Source organism: Vanacampus margaritifer, chromosome 12 (genome assembly GCF_051991255.1).
Source record: "Vanacampus margaritifer isolate UIUO_Vmar chromosome 12, RoL_Vmar_1.0, whole genome shotgun sequence".
NCBI lineage: Eukaryota > Metazoa > Chordata > Actinopteri > Syngnathiformes > Syngnathidae > Vanacampus > Vanacampus margaritifer.
The window spans coordinates 17,746,990-17,767,096 of record NC_135443.1 but is presented as its reverse complement, the minus strand read 5'-3'; the positions used below and the strand labels follow the sequence as shown (position 1 = coordinate 17,767,096).

Below are 20,107 nucleotides of genomic sequence, written 5' to 3'. Positions count from 1 at the left end.
CCACGACTACGCTGGAGGCCGTCGCCGCTACCACCAGCAGCTGCAGCGACAGCACCCAGCCAGTCCGGGGGAGGAGAGCCCGGGACATTTAACGGAGGAAGAGGACGGCAAAGATGAAGCCACTCCTCAAGAGGATCCGGTTCGTCCTGCTGCTGCTGTAGGAGGGGAAACTCGGACGATCCTTATAACACACATCCTGCTCGATGGGGACACCCTTTAGTTGTCGAAGACAAGGTGCGTGTATACTTGGCTAGAAGTTTAAACACCAGAGATGTTTTCTTTCCGGAACGCACTTTACACAAACACTTACTAATGGGGAAAGTGTGCAAATTCCCCTCAAAATGGCAACAAATTTTGCTTTGCATGCAAAGTTTTTGGGGTAAAAATAGAGGTAAGTCAGCATTTTCTGCATCAAGATTTTCTAATTGGAAACAAGCAGATGAGCGATTACGTGAGCATGAATGGCCATGATATCTTTTATCAACGAGTCAGCTGAACACGGTGTGGTGGATTCTGAACTATGAATGTCAGCACTGGTCTTATGTGCGCTTTTTTTTGGGGGGGGGGGGGGGGGGTTGGCTTTTAGATTTAGAGGATTAACTATTTAGGATGTATGAAACTGTTAAGTCCATTTGACCCTTTTTTTGAAATCCCACATGGACAAATATGGAAATGCTGGAAGTGGAACACCCTTATATTTATCTTTAAATTTGTGTGAGGAATTTATCAATCTGACGGGTAAAGAAGTGCTATCTGAAAATGTTGGTAAAGTGAAAATGTTATATTTGATGGTTAGCCCCGGGGCCTATGAGTAGGTAAAGACGGCCCTGCTGATCATTTGAATCAGGTGTGTTGGAGGAGGGGAACATCTAAAACATGCAGCATAAGGGCCCTCGAGGACCTGCGTTGGTGACCACTGAGTAACGATGTAGGCAGATTGTAGGTCAGAAGGACAGCTTAAACAAGTACCTGACATTCAGTTGCACAATAAAAGGACCTTTCTATCCCTAAAAAAAAAAGGTTTGGCATATTTAAATCATGTACATTTTTAAAACCGATGTACATTAAGTAAATTCAATGGAACTAAATTATTTTCTTTACCAGTTTATGGCAAAAATTTGTTTTTTATTATTATTTATTAACGGGCATAATGTAAGTAAATATTGCTGACAACTTAGTCTGGGAGAAGGGGAAGGCCCTCCTTTTTCAACATTGGCTCTTGGCTACATTCCTAATATGGGCTGAGCTCCCAAATATATTGAGTATGCTCAAGATAAAAACTCAATGGTGAACATGTTTTGCGTTATTTGCATGGTGTTACAGGGCAAACGTTGGTTACACGATTGCTCACAGTGAAGTATACGCATTAATCTTGAAATTTAGTGTTAATTTATGTCTTCGTCCAGTGTAGTGTTTGCGATGTATATTTCTCAAATATCCCGATCAAAAGCAACACGAAATATGTCCGTAAAATGTTGTTATCGGCTTTGGCTAATATGGATGGGAACCATCTTGACGGTTGAAGTGCATTTGTGCTATTTTGCGGTCAGATCCGGTTTTGACTGGTTTAAACTAGCCTAGTGAACATGCGCACTGGGTGTAAACAGGAAGAACTGGAGGAAAAAGAGGGGCACAGCCACTGGAAAGGAGCGAACGCTCGGTTTAAACAAAACTGTTTTGTGGTTCATTTTATACCAACGTTAAGAAGTTGCTTTGTAAAATCTGAACAAGATTCCGATTAGGTTAGGCGCGACGATCCGACCGTTTCTGGCAGCCTCGCGTCGCTTAAACCCAGAAACGCCAGACCTGCTATCTGCTTCGACCGTGACGCAATTGACTTGCTTGACATCCCGTTTTAAAAACAAAAAACTGCGCGCTTCTTGGATTTTAAGTTTTTCACTCGTCTCAACATTTAAAAATGGTCCAAAAAGATAAGACGCTGGAGAGGACACTGGTGGAAACCGAACCGAGCTCCAGCCCAGTCTCGGGAGAGGCTTGTGCCGTGGGTCCCGGCCTGTTAGAAGAGTCCGTAGGAATCAGCGTGGAAGTGACGGGCCATAGAAAATTCATCAGTGGAGTGGTGGAAGGTACTTTCTACTTTTCTGCGTTTTGCCATCGTGCAAAAAATGGGTCAATCTTTTATACTGAAAATGCTTTGTGTGCAATTACGTTTCTTACCAGTAAAGGTTTCATTTATGTCGTTGAAAAACAGCCATCAGTCCAACAATTAGCGTTACCCTTTTCAGGTTGCAACAATACCATAAATAATAGGCAATGGATATTTTGCCGTGACTGGCAATTTTCCTGCTAGCGTTATTTTTACCGTGGACGGCTCTAATTGGTCAATTGCCGGAACGAGTCATGCACCCATGATGACGTTTTTATTTTATTTTCATTTTATTTTGCTAATGAAAATAGGCCGTTTTCCGGCCTAACCTGACCCATAATCATCAGCGTATTGTTGACTAGAAATTGTAGCATTAAAAAAAAAAAATCATTTGCACTTCAACCTTATTTGCCACATAATTTGTACTTGTAGTTCTTGCCGTTGCGTAATTAACATTCTCGCAATCTATTTTGTGTTTGTGGTTGCTTTCCCTACCCACGTGTAAACAGTTTTTTTAATGCTTTGATTGTATGATGATCCTATAGTATCAACATTCTTTTGTCATTTTTCAAGTGAACATGTGTGTGGCAACAGTTAAAGACCAAGCCCTACTAGGGGTGAAGAAGGCCACTTTTTCAATTAGCACTGCATGAAAACTGATAGCATGGTTTATTATTGCAGGCTTTTATGGACGACCATGGACAATGGAACAGAGAAAAGAGTTGTTCAGGAGGTAAAAATATGTCAGCCTGTTTACATTGATCGTGTTTGTACATCCATTCTAAATAATTGCTATTACTATGCTTCATAGACAGCAGAAATGGGGACTGAATACGTACCTTTACGCACCCAAAGATGACTACAAACACAGAATGTTCTGGAGGGAGTTGTACTCAGTGGAGGAAGCAGGTGACTATTGAGAGCAGATGGGGAAATTCATTACAGTATACCTATAAGTGTACATCACATATGATCACAGTGTTAAGTAATTTTTTTTCTTTCCCCCAATTACCTCCCAGAACAACTTATGACACTTATTGGAGCAGCCAGAGACTACAGCATTGAGTTCATCTACGCAATTTCTCCTGGACTTGACATCACTTTCTCTAATCAGAAAGAGGTCACAGCACTCAAGAGGAAACTGGACCAGGTATTTCAACATATTTTTGACCCCCCCCCCCCCCCAAAAAAAAACATGCATCCAACCTTTCTGTTCTCACTTATCGAGCCATTTTCAACAGTAAAAAGATATTTTGTCTATAATTAATGTGATAACTTCATTATTTTTCATGAACAATTAATATATTTTAAAAATCATTTTGCCACTTGCTGTCAACTGAGAATGACATCACCTGTGCTGAGCAAAAAGTTAATGACCAATTATGGCTCAGTTTGATGACCAGACCCAGAAAACGGGTGAGCCAAGATTGGTCGTTACCTATTTCCTCAGCACCGGTCACGTCATCTTCAGTCGACAGCAAGTGGAAAAATGTGTTTTCAAATGTATTAATTGTAAATGAATTTATCAAATTAATTCTGGACAAAACATGAAAATAACTAAATGAGTCAAATATCCCTTTAAAACCAACAAAATGGACCGCAGCAAGAGATTTTGGCAACACTGTACAGTAACTGAGATGGAAGAAAATATAAATAATAAATGTGGTGTCCCAGTGTGTCATGTTTTGACACGAGACAAATGACATATCCTGACATGGTAGGAAAAGCAAAACAATGTCATGTCGATTCAATTAGTAGAAACGTGGGATTTATGCATGTTTAATATGTTTGCTTCATAAAAATGTTAGCCAAAGATCAAATCCAACCTGGCCACACATGCTTTACTCTTATCTCCTCTTCATTGTAAGCAAAGCCAGGGCTTGCTGTTGTAACTATTTAGTGTCTAAACCAGTGGAAAATACATTTTGCTACCACTTGTTCGGTAGAAGTCCCAAAAATAATATAATATCGATGTGACGACAAGCAAGAGTGGCTATTGTTTACCAGTAGCGCTCTATATACACGGTTGTTATTGCGTGAACTCAACTGTCCTGCATGAAAGCCGGGGAATCCTGTGGTTTCACGGGTGCAGAATTCTCGACACATACGCCTCCTCGCAACGCACCCGGTGCAGTCCGTACGGATGTTTAACAGAAACAAGGCTGCGGGCCGCCCGCTGTGTGAAGCGAGGGGGGAGGGGGCGGCAGAAGAGTTCAACTTCCAGCAATTGCCTTGAGTCTGGTCTCTCAGGCCAGGCAGGCTGCAAAGCATGACCTGCGGATGATCGGATTTTTGATCGGGAATAAAAGGCTGTGATCAAATATTCCGATCACGTACTTTTTCATGAATATCTTTATCATGATCGGTGCCCGATCAATCGGAGCATCCTTACTATTAACTTACTAATTGTACCTTCTGCCGTCTAGTGGAAGATAATTAATTTATTCTGCCTGCCACTATAAGTAACTGGCATAGATAGGTGAACAAAGAGATTATTCTTAGTAAAACATTTTTAGACCACCTGATAATCCCTTAGGGCACAGTTGCACTGTGACGAGCTTGTGGCAGGTAACTAGTACGCGGCTGCAGGAAGTAATATCAGTAGTCGACATCTTCACTTAGTACTACTTATTGTCAGAGGGCGCAAAGCAAATCTGTAGGATATGCAAATGAAGGATGCATAACCCCAATAGAAAAAGCATGAGGTCTTGTGAGGTGTCCCAGCAGTTCCATGTCCAACATTTAATGGCAAACTACACACTGTAAGGCATTTGAGGTACCGCTAATTTGTTGGGTATTATTAACAAGTGTCTTCTCTGTCTGTAAGGTGACACACTTTGGTTGCACGTCTTTCGCCTTACTTTTTGACGACATCGACCACAACATGTGCCCCGCTGACAAGGAGGTGTTCAGCTCATTTGCGCACGCTCAGGTGTCCATCACTAATGAAATCTACCAGTACCTTGGAGAGCCTGAAACCTTCCTGTTCTGTCCCACAGGTATCGTTTTAACTATCTGCAATCTCGCGCTAGTCTGTTGTTGCCTCATTACTGATTTGTTTTTATCAATGTCCTCATTTGTCAGAGTACTGTGGAACCTTCTGCTACCCGAACGTGTCTCAGTCTCCCTACCTCCACACAGTAGGAGAGAAGCTGTTGCCTAGCATCGACATTTTGTGGACAGGCATGTGTGACACGTCCTAAAAAGCATCCTTCCTGCTGCTTTTTGAAGTTGGCGCTCACATGATGTTTCTGTTGACAGGACCCAAAGTTGTATCCAAAGACATCACAGTTGAGTCAATTGAGGAAGTGTCTAAGATTTTAAGAAGAGCCCCCGTGATCTGGGACAACATTCACGCTAATGACTACGACCAGAAGAGGCTCTTCTTGGGTCCTTACAAGGGCCGCTCCACAGAACTCATCCCCAGATTGAAGGGAGTCCTCACTAACCCCAACTGCGAGTTTGAGTCCAACTTTGTTGCCATCCACACTCTGGCCACCTGGTACAAGTCCAACATGAACGGGGTGCGCAAGGATGTGGTCATGAGTACGTATGATCAATTTTCACAACGTGTGCTCTTTTACAATGCTGCATCAGTCAAATCCTCTTGCTTTTTTATCAGCGGATGGTGAGGACAGCACCGTTTCCATCCAGATTAAGTTGGAGAATGAGGGCAGTGATGAAGAACTGGAGACAGACATGCTTTACAGCCCCCAGCTAGCTCTGAAACTGGCTCTCACCGAGTGGCTTGGAGACTTCGTTGTGCCTCATCAATATAACAGTGAGAGAACTGCTCGATCATTTGCTTCTCTTCTTTGTTCCGTTCTAGCACCGTAAACAAAATGTTTTGATTGTCACTCCTAGGCCGACAGGTGCTTCAGGGCGGTGCCAAAAGTACAGTCATCGACACGTCCTCCATTGCCCCGCCTTCACTTTGCTCCGATACCACAGTGACGACTGTGTTCCAGCAGCCCATAATGTCTCCGTCCATGCCGCCTCACCTACTAGAACCTCACCCCATGGCAAAAACACCTGAGCAGGAAGAGGAGGTAGTGGTTTGCTTCTGCTTCAAAGTGCCATACTTCCTCAAATAGTAGCGTTTCCATTAGGGCCCGACCGATTATTAATCGGCTGATTATTGCCCTTCAAACACTGGCCAAAACAATCGGTCGATTAGGCCAAATGGCGGATTATTTTTCCTTTAAAACGTTGTCATCGAAGAAAACCGAAAGTTCCCGACGCTGTGAAATAGGGTGGTGCCAAAAAATCGATTCTCATAAAAATCGCGATTCTCATTTAGTTCGTTTCGGAATCGATTTATTTAAATAATTTTATACTGTCTTGCCCTTGTTTGTGTGTGCCTTTATTGGGAGCGCCATTCATGTTGTACACGATTTGAATACAATACTTAGGGGCAGTGTGGTTCCACACATTTTGATAAACTTAAGTTGTAGCCACATTAGAGAGTAGAAGGAAAAAGTCACGATCAAGTTATGCTAATAAAATTAGCTTTTTTTTGCAGCGTAAGAAGAGTAATGTTAAGATGCTTCTCTGTATACATTCCTGAAGTGTTTTGTATGAATAGCTGTTCTTTTGAATGATAAAAGTGCTGAGAGTAGTGGGCTAATTAGCATTAGCGAGTCCGACTCGAGTAGATCGTGACAATTCTTTTCACATCCATAAATGGAAGCATAAATCATTGTCAATCAAAAATCCTTCTAAATCGAAATCGATTCTGAATCTAAACGCAGACCCAAAAATCCGAATCGGATCGTGAAACAGTCAAAGATTACCACCCCTACTGTTAATGCACCGTTTTGCTTGCGTAGCATTAGCAACTAGCATGTGTGTAGCATATGTTTTTCTGGTTATTCTGTTAGACTTGTCATTCAAAGCAAAGAATCTTAAAAGTTTGTCCGTTAGTGTCACTCATTGAAAAGGAATTGGGTGGGCAGGGGCAGGGGGGTAGATTATGTATTCTTTAAATATATATATATATATATATATATATATATATATATATATATATATATATATATATATTTTTTTTTTTCAAATAATCGGCAGATTAATCTGTACTTTTTTCTGCCAAAAATCAGTATCTGCATCGGCCTAAAAAAAAGTGCACATCTGTCGGGTCCTAGTTTGGATGGACAAGCCTCGTTTAAATTCATTACAAGGTGCATTGTCCACTTGGATAAATATATGGGTAGTGGATACTAGCTTCAATTGAGTAAATGAGTACATCCAATCCACTGTCTGGGGAAATGATGGTATTGTAACTAAAAACAGTGTCTTTGGATTTGGAACTATGCTAATGTGTATGTGGAGGTGGAGAAGAAGGATTCTGACGAGGAGCCCATGGAGATGGTGGTGGAGAAGCAGGAAGAGACGGTCACAGAGCTGAAACTTGAGGGTGCTGTCTTGGCTGACAAGATGGCGGAAGAGTTGAAGCCCATGGATACGGACAAAGAGAGCTTGGGAGAATCCAAGTCTTCCGAAGAGTCCATACAGGAAGATTCTGGGAGCGATATTGCCCCCATGCAGACTGACGATCAACTCAAACAGGTGCCACAGACACATCTCGAGCACCTAACAATCCTTATTATATAGTTATACATTGATGTGGTCCCTTCCCTTCTCAAAAAAAAAAAAAAAATCTTACCCTTAAATTGTTCCCAACAGGACGTATTTGCACCAGGTCCCAATGAGAAGCCACTGTTCACTGTGGAGCCGCTCTCCATTGAGGACCTTTGCCTTCTGGCGGAACTCTTCTACCTGCCTTACGAGCACGGCCCCAAGGCCATGCAGATGTTGAAAGAGTTCAACTGGCTGCGAGCCAACAGCAGCGTCGTCAGTGTCAACTGCAAGATGAAAGAAGATGAGAAGGTCGGTTCATTCTTTGGAAATGTGTCCTTTAAAAAAAAAAAAGGAATAATAATCTAAGATATAACGGTAAGCTAAGAGGTTGCAAAACAAAATGGTGGATATGCATCATGTGGTGTAGCATCAACTCGGATAAAGTGGACTTTACATTTACATGGGCATACTGTAAATGGGAGCTGCTTTGTAATAGCCAACACATCACTCACTATTTTGTCCACCAGGTTGCAGAATGGCAGTTGAGAGCAGAGAAGTTTGAGGACATGTGCTGCTCAGTCATCCAGATGTTCACACGTCTGTCCAATTCGGCCAACCGCACCATCCTGTATGACCTCTACCCTTACATCTGGGACATCAAGAGCATCATTTCTATGGTCAAGTCCTTTGTCCAGTGGCTAGGTGTGTACAAGGCAAAGCATGCAGCTCTTTTGTCTCAAGGAACAAGATTCGCCTGGTCATCAATCCTCAGCAGGCATAGTCGTGTTATTCGGTCATGCACGTGTCACTTTGGTGATGCGCATGCTAAAATCTGTCTGCTTCACATATCGTATTGCTCATCAACCAAAAAAAATAAGTAGCTAAAGAATATGGCCAGCCTATATACAGGATGTGTGGTCTTTAATTTTTACGTTGTTGTATTTTCAAGCTAATTTACATGCAGTCTCTTATTTCATTTTTTTTTTTTTTCTTTAAACCTGACTAAATGCTGGTTGCGCACGCTAGCATCTCACTGGTGTGTTTGGCAAATCCAAACCAAATCTCAGTGGCAAATGAGCTATCAAGGGCTACTGCTGCTTGCTGTGTATCCAGTAGCATCACCACTACGCTCCCACACGCAGCCACTCACTTCCATCTCTGTCTGTGGGGGTGGGCACCCCTGGGGCATCCCTTTCCTCCACGCCCTGGCGCATGCGAGCTTGGACAGCAAGTTGATTCACTGACTATGGAAGGCCATTCTGGTGCATAATGTAGACAAACACATAAAAAAAAAAAAAAATACTCAGCTTCACAGAGGAGACTAAAAAACTGGATCAGGGTGAATTCCATCCCCTTGCAAAAGAAAATACTCTATTTCCTCAGTGGCGTTTCGTTATCTAAAGATTTCAAGCCCTCTTTAGCCACAAAGTGATTTATTTATTTAGTTATTTATTTGTTCAAACATGTTTTAATAATAGTAATTGTATTATTATGGATAACAATAATAATGAATAAAAAAAAAAAATGTTGCATTTAATACATTCATCCATCTAGCCAGTGTCATAATAAATATATACTATGCTATTATGTATCATTGCAGCTTCTGCCACTTCTCTTTTCTTGAAACTGATAATAATTTTACCTTTACAGATGCCATATCTGCTGTGCAGGATGGTGTTTTAGTTCAGATATCGATCGTTACACGTAGTTTGGGGTGCCATCTGCTCTTTTTTCCCCTTTAGGGGCAAAAAGGAGGCATCTACAGTAATCCCCCATTATTTGTGAGGGATTGGACCGAACCCTGCCGCAAATAACGAAAAGACAAGAGTAATTGTCAGCGCCCCCTTGAAATGTTTATTACTTCCTCTTCTAATCGTTATCACCATAACGCTGGCTTTGGTTGGGCACAGTCGTTACATCCAACCATCGCTTTGCAGTAACACAAAACAGCGTGTCAGTTGTGCCGTTAACGTTAGATTTATATTGGTCGGTCATTTTTAAACAGACCAATGTAGGGGTTTTGGTCAGTCATTTTTAAACAGACCAATGTAGGGGTTTTGGTCAGTCATTTTTAAACAGACCAATGTAGGGATTTTTTTTTTTTTATGTACTTGACTAAATTGAGTGGTAAGTTTCTGTATGATGCAAGTGATAAGTATACCATAAACTATCATCCAAAACAATTATGCATTTTTTTTAAAATTTCAAATTCAACAATCTGACCCTTAAAAACACTTTATTTGGAAAAGAAAAAAAAACATGCTTCAGAAGTATTGCTGTCACTATCGTAGATTTTTGGAATCGATTAATCTATGGATTATTCAACCACTTAATTGACCAATCAGATTCATTTTAATTTTGTGTTAAAATGTATTACAAAAATAAGTTTTTCCCCTGAGAACTCGCATTTCATATTTGTATAGTGATTAAAAAAGGGAGGGGGGATTGATATTCTACTGTGTTACCGGTTTGTTCATTGTTTTCCAAAGTAAAGACAGATGTTTGCAAATGTCTTATTTTGATTAAACACAGAAGATAATCCGTGTTCCCTCACGAAAGACTACAGAAATCAATGAACAAGCTGAAACAATTTTTTAAAAATGGCTCCAAATGATTGGCTGGCAACCAGTTCAGGATGTACCCCGCCTACTGCCCGAAGCCAGCTGGGATAGGCTCCAGCACCCCCGCGACCCTTGTGAGGAAGAAGCGGTCAAGAAAATGGATGGATGGATGGATGGCTCCAAATGATTACTCGATTATTAAAATAGTTGTCAATTAATTTGGTAATGAATTACTTGTCAATTAATCTATTAATTTTGACAACTCTATTGAGAAGTGCACTTAAACATGCACATGCAGTGACATCTGATCCCAGGCTAAATTTAGCTCTTCCCTGCTAGTCAAAGCTTGTCTCAATCGAGTTGTCTCATTTAACATTATATCATTCAGTTCCTTTATTTAATTAACCAGGTGAGAACCACATTGAAATCTCTTTTTCAAGAGTGGCCTGGTCACAGGGGCAACAAAGACACATTCCACATTTACACCATGTTCCCATTTAGACGGGACCTGGGTGACTTTTTAGGGCATTTCAGAAAGAGCACAAAACCCGCCAATAGATGAGGGTTTTTTTTAGGACAGGTTGGTTGCACATAAAATAAAATAGATGAATTGCCAAGGGTTCCAATTATTTATGCCACCAGTGATTGAGATGAGTTAAGGCCACTGTTGAAGGAAATACAACTGACAGACTATGTCAGATGGTCCACCCTGTGTCAGTTGAGTGACACTGATTGACATCAACATGAACGTGTGTTGTCCCTAAACTGAAGCACCAGCATGGCCTGTAACCCACTTTCATTTCCAGGTTTCTGTCCCATGTGGTAAAGCTGAGGACTCCACTACACAGCAGGCAGCAAGCCCATTCTAGCAAAAGCATCATTTGAAGGCTTCAATGCCTTCCCTAAACTGCTGTTACAGAACAGTGATTCGATTGTCGTGTACTGCATTGTCATGTTCACAATTGACTCCCCATCTTGTCATCATGCCGCGAGCTGTGCAGCCGGCACTTAGTCGCAACCTCCTTGCTTTTTGTACTGAGTGCAACTACTAATAGTGGTTTTCTACTGTTTTCTCCCTTCACTATGTACAGATGGAAGAATCCACAGTACAAGTTTCTACTGCTATTGGATCGACAGTGGCCGATGTATGTGCGGTGTAGGCGAAACGGATTCATGCCTTTTTCTTGAATGCTACTGATAATGATAGATTTAAATGGAGGAAAGGCCCATTTTTGCGCAGCGATTTTCAGCTTTGAGTGTTAACTCCCAAATGTTCTCTTCTTTTCCCGGCAGCTTCTCTAATGTGTGCTTTTTTGTTGTTGTTGTTTCTGTCAGTAGGCTTGTAGAAGTGTCTCAGACCAGCCTGATGCACCTACTTATGGGAATTGACCCCTTGCTTCCAAAGTTAACCCTGACACTTGATCCTACTCATCCACTTGTGTAGTTCAGATTTTTATGCTTGTGTCAGATCGGACCATGCAGAGGCTGCATGAAGTCTGTGTGATAGTGTTACGTGGGTGAAAGCAATCAGAGGTGCTTTTCCTTCATTGTGGGACAGTTAATGAGGTTTGAGCAATTTCAGCGTTCTTCCCCGTGGGTGCATCCGCTTGCTGTGTCGGAAGCGCGTTTTTATAAAGCCGTGCTAGGGTTCACGCAGACGCACTCCACTTGTCTGGTCAAATTGTTTACAAACATTTGAAACAGAGTCTTCGCGGGTGCCATTTTGTTTCACATGCCGCCACTATATTACAGTTAATGTGTGGTCTGCCGCTGTGTTGTTTTTAAAACGGTCCCCGGTCATGTGACAAGGCGGATGAGAAGAGAATGTGCCGCGATCAGCGGGGGTGACGGCAGCTAAAGCTTACATAGAATACGGTCTGCTGTTTGGGTGAGCGTCTCATGGCAAGGAAAGTTAGCTTTATTTACATTTTGGCGAGTGTGCAGCGTGAATTAAAGTTGTATAGATCTACACGCTGTTTTGACTTTGCGGCCTCGGAGTTGATTCTGCTCTTATTGGAGTCACGTAAGCGTTAGTTGCTCGAGCTGGAAAGAATCCAAACGTGGCGCTACCGTTTCTTTTCAATGTTCTGATTGAATGATGCTTTTAGAAACGGATAACCGTCCTTCCTCCCTCACCCCCCACCCCCCACAATTTCCCCCTGTGTGCGAGAGCCCCATGCTTTGGTAACACTCTCCGCTTGGCTCTGCTCCTAACAGGGTGTCGTAGTCAGTCCTCAGCACAATTCCCTAAAGGAGACCAAGAACCGTGGGCCTTTAGGGGAGGTCTAGCAGGAGAGTTCCAGGTATCTAATGCACCCAATTTGCCGCAATCAAATGGAAAAGAAAAAGTGTTGTAAGAAAAGAAGTCTATGGTCAATGTGTGCAGGTATGAGGATGAGGATTTGGTCTGTCAAAGGTGAGCTGATTGTTAAACAGCGTCTCCTCCTGAGGTTTTTGTTGTTGTCGTCGTTAATGAATTGTGCGAAACTCCTGCAAATGCGCTTACACTCCATTTGGATTTCTTTCAGCAAGTGCCCAAGGAGATGCTGCTCTTCCCTTAGCGCAGGCGGCGCATGCGAGCTCCGCAAGCAATTTTCATGACATCTCATTTCTTCGCAGGAAGCGCACAAATTCCCACGCCAGTTGTTTGCGAGCGCCCGCGCAGGCATGGCAGCGCCAGCAAGTTGGCATGCACATTTGCAATGGGGGAGAAAACTCCAGGATAAAACACAACTGTCCAGACTAAAGCTACATTTGAATGAAACTCCCAATGAAAAGTTAACATCCAATTGGCTGACTGACCTAGCTCGTATGTGACCTGTGTTTTTTTTCCCCCCTGGAGTTCTCTCGGCGCAAGCATCATTACTTTTTCTCAACAGGAGGGTTGCGCAGCGAAAAATAGCCATGCCTTTCTCAAGGGAAGGGAGCATCTCCTTCAGCAAGTAAAACCTCGGTCAGACCAAATAGCTCCCTCGTTTTGTTTTGCTCTATATGTAAAGCAAACACATATGTGCTTGTTTGTCGCACCGTGCTCCAAAAGTAACGACATTGCGGAGATGTTTGCTCCGGTGGCCCACTGTCAGACCAACAAGGAATGGGAGTTGTTTTCTGTTTTTAAAATGTTTTTCACCATCTTTCTTGAGCGCTTGTCTTAATCTTCCACGTCCTCTTGGTTTAACAGTGGTTTCAGTGTAGCAAATGCATAGCAAGGCGGTTGGCCAAAGCACCAAAGCCTCCGTGTAATCTCTCACTCCAGGAAACTGAACCCGGTTCTTTTGACATCCGCAGAGATTATTGCCAATAGAAGGGGCAAACGATCTTTTCTACCAGCCTCCACCATCACTGCCTACCTCCAAAATCTATTCAATAAGGCCATACTTTGCCAAAGATGAGGTGAGACGTTTTTAAGTTGTATGCGTGCAAAATGTTTGGATGTGCCACCCTCTAACAGCCAAGTTTTGTTTTTATTTTTTTTCCCAGGCTTCAGTGTATAAAATCTGTAAAGAAATGTACTATGAAGGAATGGAGGATGCACCTTCCCCTGATAAGGAATCTGACCTCATTGGTGACAAGTAAGACGCATTTCTATTTGAGAGCATCTCATCATTTGTAGTGCATTATATTATGTAGTGGGGGAATGTGTGTATTATCTCATCTACAGTATTTTAAATATTACCATGGTCCCAAAAATGTTGCAACAAGCTCTTTTCCTCACTGTTTTAAACAGATTTGTGAATAATGATGAAACTTAGGTATATTCTAATGCTAATTGCTGCAAAACAAAAACTGATAGAATTTTTCCTAATGACAGAAGAGACTCTAATCTTTTTTTTTTTTTGTAGGTTCATGCTTTTATAGCAATAGAAGACAATATTCTGTGGGCCTTGCAAAATCTGTCGGTCACATTTGGCCGACGTCTGATTGGTGTATCTAGGCCTTTAAAGCATGTTTATTGAACAATTTTTCAGACTTTTCAAAATGTATACGTTTTTTATTTTAATCTTAGACTTAAGACATCCTTTTAAATTTCTAACAAAATGTTCAGGTAGCGCCCAAGGTGGATGCATCCTCCGGTCAAATAATTTTAAAATGGCAGCGAACTGTGCAAAGTTGTCAAGCGGTCAAATATTAAGGGGATACATTTGGAAGAGACGAAAATAAAATGTTACTCTTTAATAAATCCATGAGCTGGTGATCATTGAAAGAAAAAGATGGCTTGTGCTGTAAGATGAAACGAGAAAAATGCTAGGAAAAGTTTGTTCAAATTGTTTATTTTGACTTGCCCTGTAAAGGATTTCAGGATATAGGTTGATTTATCTGTAGAAAAGTTCAGAAATGATAAATCCTCCACAGAAGCCTGGCATTTGAACAGAGGCATGTAGACCATCTCTTTTTCTGACGCGTGTGATGACAGGTTGGTCGGAGGCCTCCTCTCTCTGAGCCCGGACTACGGCTTTGTGCTGGAGGACGACGAAGGCATCTGCGGCTACGCTCTGGGCACCGTGGACGTCAAGCCCTTCATCAAGAAATGCGAGATGAGCTGGATTCCTTTCATGCAAGAGAAGTACCACAAACCCGATGGCCAAAAGGATCTCACGGAGGCTGAGGTAACTTCTTGTTCTCCTCGCTTTGTTGTCGCTGTGGTTACGTGAACTTCGCTTGCTGACTTTTCTGTCCGCGTCTCCGTAGAAGATGATTTTGAGTTTCCACGAGGAAGAGGAGGGTTTTCCGGAATCGTTCCTGTCTAACTTCCCATCTCTCATCAAGGTTGACATCCATGCAAAGGTCACCGATCCCAGTGTGGCTAAAAGCATGATGGGATGTCTGTTATCTTCCCTTAAGGCCAACGGTAGGTGGCGGCCATGATCACTGCACATTTACAACATACACGAGTCGCAAAAAGTACTTTCGGGCTGAATTTCATGTACTCAACTTTTTGAATGCATGTGTCTAGATGTTCAGTGTTCCAGCACTTTTTGCTCAACGTTACATTTTGTCTAACATTGAGCTAAATAACAAAATTTACAACAAAACTGTTGCGGATTTTGCCAATGATGCTATTGTACGACGGCGTATTAGGACCACGTATAAATATATATTTTTTAGAGGGTGGGGGCAATATTCTGAGAAAAAAACTCTCAAACGTGCCACTTAATAAAGTCGCAAATTTGCTACTTTATTAAATCCCAAATTTCCGAGTTTTTTCTTGCAAATTGGACAAGACATACACGTAACATACTACTCGACTGTTTCTGCCAATACTTTTCAGTCGGGTTTCCAAATACAAGGAGATAGTAATTGCTACCGTGTAGATCAGTGGTGTCCAAACTCGGTCCTCGGGGGCCGGTAGTCCCGCAGGTTTTGGATATTTCTCTCCTCCAACACAGCTGAAGCTCATCAGCAAGCTCTACTAAGCCTGATAACAATCCTGTTGATTGAAACAGGTGCGTTGGAGCAGGGAAACCTCCAAAACCTGCGGGACTACCGGCCCCCGAGGACCGAGTTTGGACACCACTGGTGTAGATGAACCATATCATGTTAAACATTCGCTCTTTGAAGTGTTGTGTACGGCCACTGGCTAGCGACAAAGACTTTGTGAAGGTCCACACCCGGATGATCAAGTATTTAAGTTAATTTGTTAAAATGTATAATTACTTGTACATTTATGTTTCCAGAATTACTATTTACACATTCATATATTCTGTTTTTTTTTGTTGTATCTAAATTGATGTGTCGTATCTGCTGCTCTCCGTCATTCACCTGCATTTACCTATGGTATGCTAGCATCTGATTGGATAATGTTAGTCAGCTGATAGGGGATCAGGAAGTGTTGTCGCTCTGGCTGCGGTGAATGACGAGTAAAGTTTTAATTTAAGAATGAGAGAGAGAGAAATCGCAAATTTGCAAGTTTTTTTTTTCTCTGAATATTGCCCCCACCCTCTAAAAAAATATATATTTATATGTGGCCCTATTACGCCCCCGTACTCTTGAGATTTGGTTTTGGAGACTTTTTTTTTTTTTAATTACACATTCCTGTGCCTTTTTGTTACGTCCAGGCTCCCAAGGTGCTTTCTGTAAGGTTCGCCAGACTGACAAGAGAATGTTGGACTTCTACAGTAAGCTTGGCTGCTTTGAGGTGGCCAAGATGGAGGGCTTTCCCAAAGATGCGATCATAATGGGGCGAAGCTTATGAGGCAATGTGAGAATTGCAGACAGACACATGCGGTCAACACAAACCTTCATGAGACGCAACTTCCATGATGGTTTAACAGCTGTAGGACTTCCTGATGTTTTTATTTTATTTTTTAAAGCACTGCAAATCCCTCTGCAGCCCTGTTAGAACGCGCTGCAGCAAGGCCAAGGTGTCGTCATTGGAGATGAGCCAACATGGAAGTGTGTTCCATCTGGAGGCTCAGCACTCATACACCTCCAGGAGGCCGGAAGTGACATCTTTTTTCTTGTTGTTGCTTTACTCCAGCATAGATGGGGGACCCACCCGGGACCCACCCGCCCTTGCCTAAAGCGTCTGCATCACTAACACACACACGCGCGCGGAACTGTGACATGAGGACAGCATGTATACTCAGACACAGTTCACAATGTCGCGTTCTCACCGCTGCTTTGTGACGCCATAATTGCTGCGCACTTGACCTTTTTTGTGCAAGAGAGCGACGCCGGGTGGAAACGTGCACAAGTTGGAGTTACAAGGTCGTCGCAGACCCTGAGTCGAACTTTCAGGTGGTGTTCTTCACAAGCAATAGTGAATTTTTGCTCACTGCTTAGCTTTTTTTCTTTGGTGAACATTTTTGCCTTTTGGTTCTTTGCCTTTCTAACAGGTTTCTAACAGACCTCAGTGTCTTCTGTCACCGCCTTCTCAAGTTGATACAAGAAGGATTTGGTGATTTTGGAAATTGTCTCTCAGAAGGCCTCTATTCATTTATGTGAACTGACACATTAGCTTATGTTATGGAATTCTTGTCCATTTTTCCCCTCTCCCCCCTATGGTTCACTGATCTAAATTAGGGGTGCAAAACCATTTCCCTATGAGGGGCCAGTTCACTTTTTATGAAGTCCTCCAAAGGGCCATACTACATTTGTGACAGAATACAATGCAACCAAAAAGCAACCGTTCTATATTACGAGAATTTTGGGGTGAAATGTTTTAGGCAGTTAATTTGAGGTTCAACTTGTTTCTAGAATTACACACTGGGGCAGGATCCAAAGCTGTACCTTTCCCCACCCCTGTTCTTAAATGGTCAAATGTACCACGGGACCAAAACGCTGCGTAGTTCTAACCCCTTTTGTGAAGAGGAAGAAAACTAATTAAGTTATTCAGTGGATGACTGCTCAGTTCCTTCCCAATCAGCACCTGGTGTGCACATCATCAGATAATCTGGGCGGCAGGTTATTCACTTTGTGAAACCATCTTTTTCCCCTCCTGATTTGCTTCCTCCTTAGCTTTAGCATGAATGTCTTTGCTACACAGCCCCCACATGATAGCTCCGGTTATTCCATCCTGTCACCTAAGTGGCGCTTAAGTGTTTGTTTTTTTCTATTTCATGTTGAACGTTATGCCTTCCTATGTGTTTTCCCACGTTTATTGTAAAAGCTTATACAGTGAACAAACAAGCACTTTGGTGTAAAAAAGAAAAAAAAAGGAAAACAAGTTGATCTTCACCCTGTTGTGGCGGTCATTTGGGATAGCCACATAGGAAGATGCTTGCCACTCACCTCTGTGAGCGTGAGTACTGTAGAGTAGACGGACATTAAACGCTGTTAAACATTATTTTGTATACCTTCACTGAAATGGTGTGAAGCATTCAACATTTCGTTAGCGGTCCCTTGCCTATCGAGGTACTCCAGGAAACTCATTTCTAAAATGAACGTTGATGTACTTTTCAAGCTTGTCACTTGGTTTTTCTCTTGGCAGTGATGGGCTGTGACTAAGTGAAAGGACTCACTCGTTGTATTGTACATAATGCAAGTTTAGGGGGTAGTTTACATGTAAAATTTGTATGTAAAATTCATAAAGTTGAAAATAAAGAAAATCTTATAAATGACTTAAGTTGTGTGTCTCAAAGGAATTTAGTCAATTTTTTTTAGTTGTAATGTTCCTTTTAAATGCAACACTTCACATTGGCACTATTAATGTGTACAAATGGTTTGACTTTTACAACAGCCAAGCCATAAATAGTCTTTTTGGTCTAAATGTGGTGTTATGTGTTTTTATTTATTTGCATGTCGCCTTTATTGAAAAGACATTTGGAGAGTACACCACAAGTGGGAGAGAGACAATGACACACAAGCCACAATAACGACGTTATAGTCTGCCATGAAACGACTTTCCAGACTAAGCTTCATGTCACAATCCAGCAGCTAAACTGTTATTAATTTTGCCCTTCAGTTTTTGTTGGAGAAGAGCACATTTTGTACCAAGTTAATAAAAAAAAAAAAAGCCGAATTAAGTATGTTTCATTTTGGTTATGATGATTAAACTTGAAAAGCACTGATGGTGTTTATTTTTCTTGCTTTTATGTTTAAACTAGTTTTCTGCATGTGGAAATTTTAATTGATGAAATATAAATATAAAGTAGATCCAACTTAACTTCTATATGGGGGGGTTAATTACCACAAAAAAACGCGGCTATCAGTGGCCGGAAACTACGCGGATCTGTGAAACCTGGAAGTCGGAAGTCCGTGGCATCTACCCGGACTTCCGACTTCCAGGTTTCCGGGATTTCCGGGTAGATGCCACGGACTTCCGTAAGTCATACTTTTTTCTTCTTTTTTTTCCCTGTTGTATTCAACACACCTTAAATACAATACCAACAATTGAAGCACTGCATAATGTACAATCAAGTCAATTATATAAAACTTCAAGATACATATATACAGTATATATACATACATACATACATAGACCAAAAAGAAGAAGCAAACAAACATAGAACAAGGGGCATTGTTACAAATTGTCAAAAAGAAAAGGATCCCACAAATATTTTTAAATTAAATCACCCCCCCCCCCCCCCCCCCCAAAAAAAAAGCATGGATATTTTTCTGATCCATAAACCTTAAAGATTTTACAAAGAGACAGATCTCATTCTTCCAGTGAGCCATATTAGGATTAGTTGTTTTTTTTTAATACATTTGTGAAAAAACTGCTTACCCATTACAAGAAGAACATTGACACCAAAGTCAATTTTCCTATTGTTAATGTTCATTCCAAATTGTATCTCTTTCATTGACAGCACAGCTAATTGAATACCCTTGTGTCGCAACCAAACCTTGAAAATCCTTCCCAAACCTCTTAAATTTTATTACAAGAAAAAAAAAACATGTTCCAAGTCTTCATTTTCAATTGCACAAAACACACACATCCCCGTTTCCATGTTGAATTTATGTTTTAGCTGGATGGATGGATATTCCTTCGTTGGGTAAATTTTGTTCAAAATTTTAAATTGGATTTCCTTCATCTTGAATGGGATCGGAAAAGATAGATAATTGTAGGATTCAAGGAATTCACTCTTGTAACAGAACACAAAATTAATCTATATGCCGATGATATTTTACTTTATTTAGAAAAGCCTGCTATTTCGTTAGGGGGAGTATTTAAACACTTTGTGGTACGCTCCAACCGCCTGTTTTAGCTAAAGATATTACAAAGCTTTCTCCGACAACAACAAAAAAACTCTCAAAAATATATAAGTTACTTTCGTATACTGATAAAATGTCTTTACCCATCTCGAAATGGGAGACAGACTTGTCTATAGCTCCGGAATCTGACTTTTGGATTCAAGTTTGTGAAAACGCATTTAAAATGACAAAACACACAAATTTACAACTTATCTAATATAAAATT

The 20,107-nt window shown here is 41.4% G+C and overlaps 1 protein-coding gene across 3 annotated transcripts; it reads left to right on the top strand.

Annotated features, from left to right (window-relative positions):
• The first annotated feature begins 1,587 nt into the window (after positions 1–1,587).
• On the top strand, positions 1,588–18,308 carry oga (O-GlcNAcase). Of its 3 annotated transcripts, none has more exons than XR_013296210.1 (19): positions 1,588–2,087; positions 2,789–2,840; positions 2,919–3,016; positions 3,127–3,257; positions 4,935–5,106; positions 5,192–5,290; positions 5,369–5,653; positions 5,730–5,888; positions 5,972–6,156; positions 7,439–7,675; positions 7,793–7,996; positions 8,215–8,389; positions 12,466–12,551; positions 13,537–13,641; positions 13,729–13,820; positions 14,663–14,855; positions 14,938–15,097; positions 16,305–17,575; positions 17,653–18,308. XR_013296210.1 is itself a non-coding variant. In XM_077582140.1 (19 exons), the coding sequence occupies exons 1-18, from the start codon at positions 1,919–1,921 to the stop codon at positions 16,439–16,441; spliced, it is 2,739 nt and encodes a 912-aa protein (XP_077438266.1). In that variant the 5' UTR covers positions 1,588–1,918; the 3' UTR covers positions 16,442–16,447; positions 16,560–18,308. The 3 variants fall into 3 exon arrangements, 2 of the variants coding, with proteins under 2 accessions (XP_077438266.1, XP_077438265.1); XM_077582140.1 differs by having other exon boundaries at positions 16,305–16,447; positions 16,560–18,308; XM_077582139.1 differs by having other exon boundaries at positions 16,305–18,308.
• Positions 18,309–20,107: the final 1,799 nt, after the last annotated feature.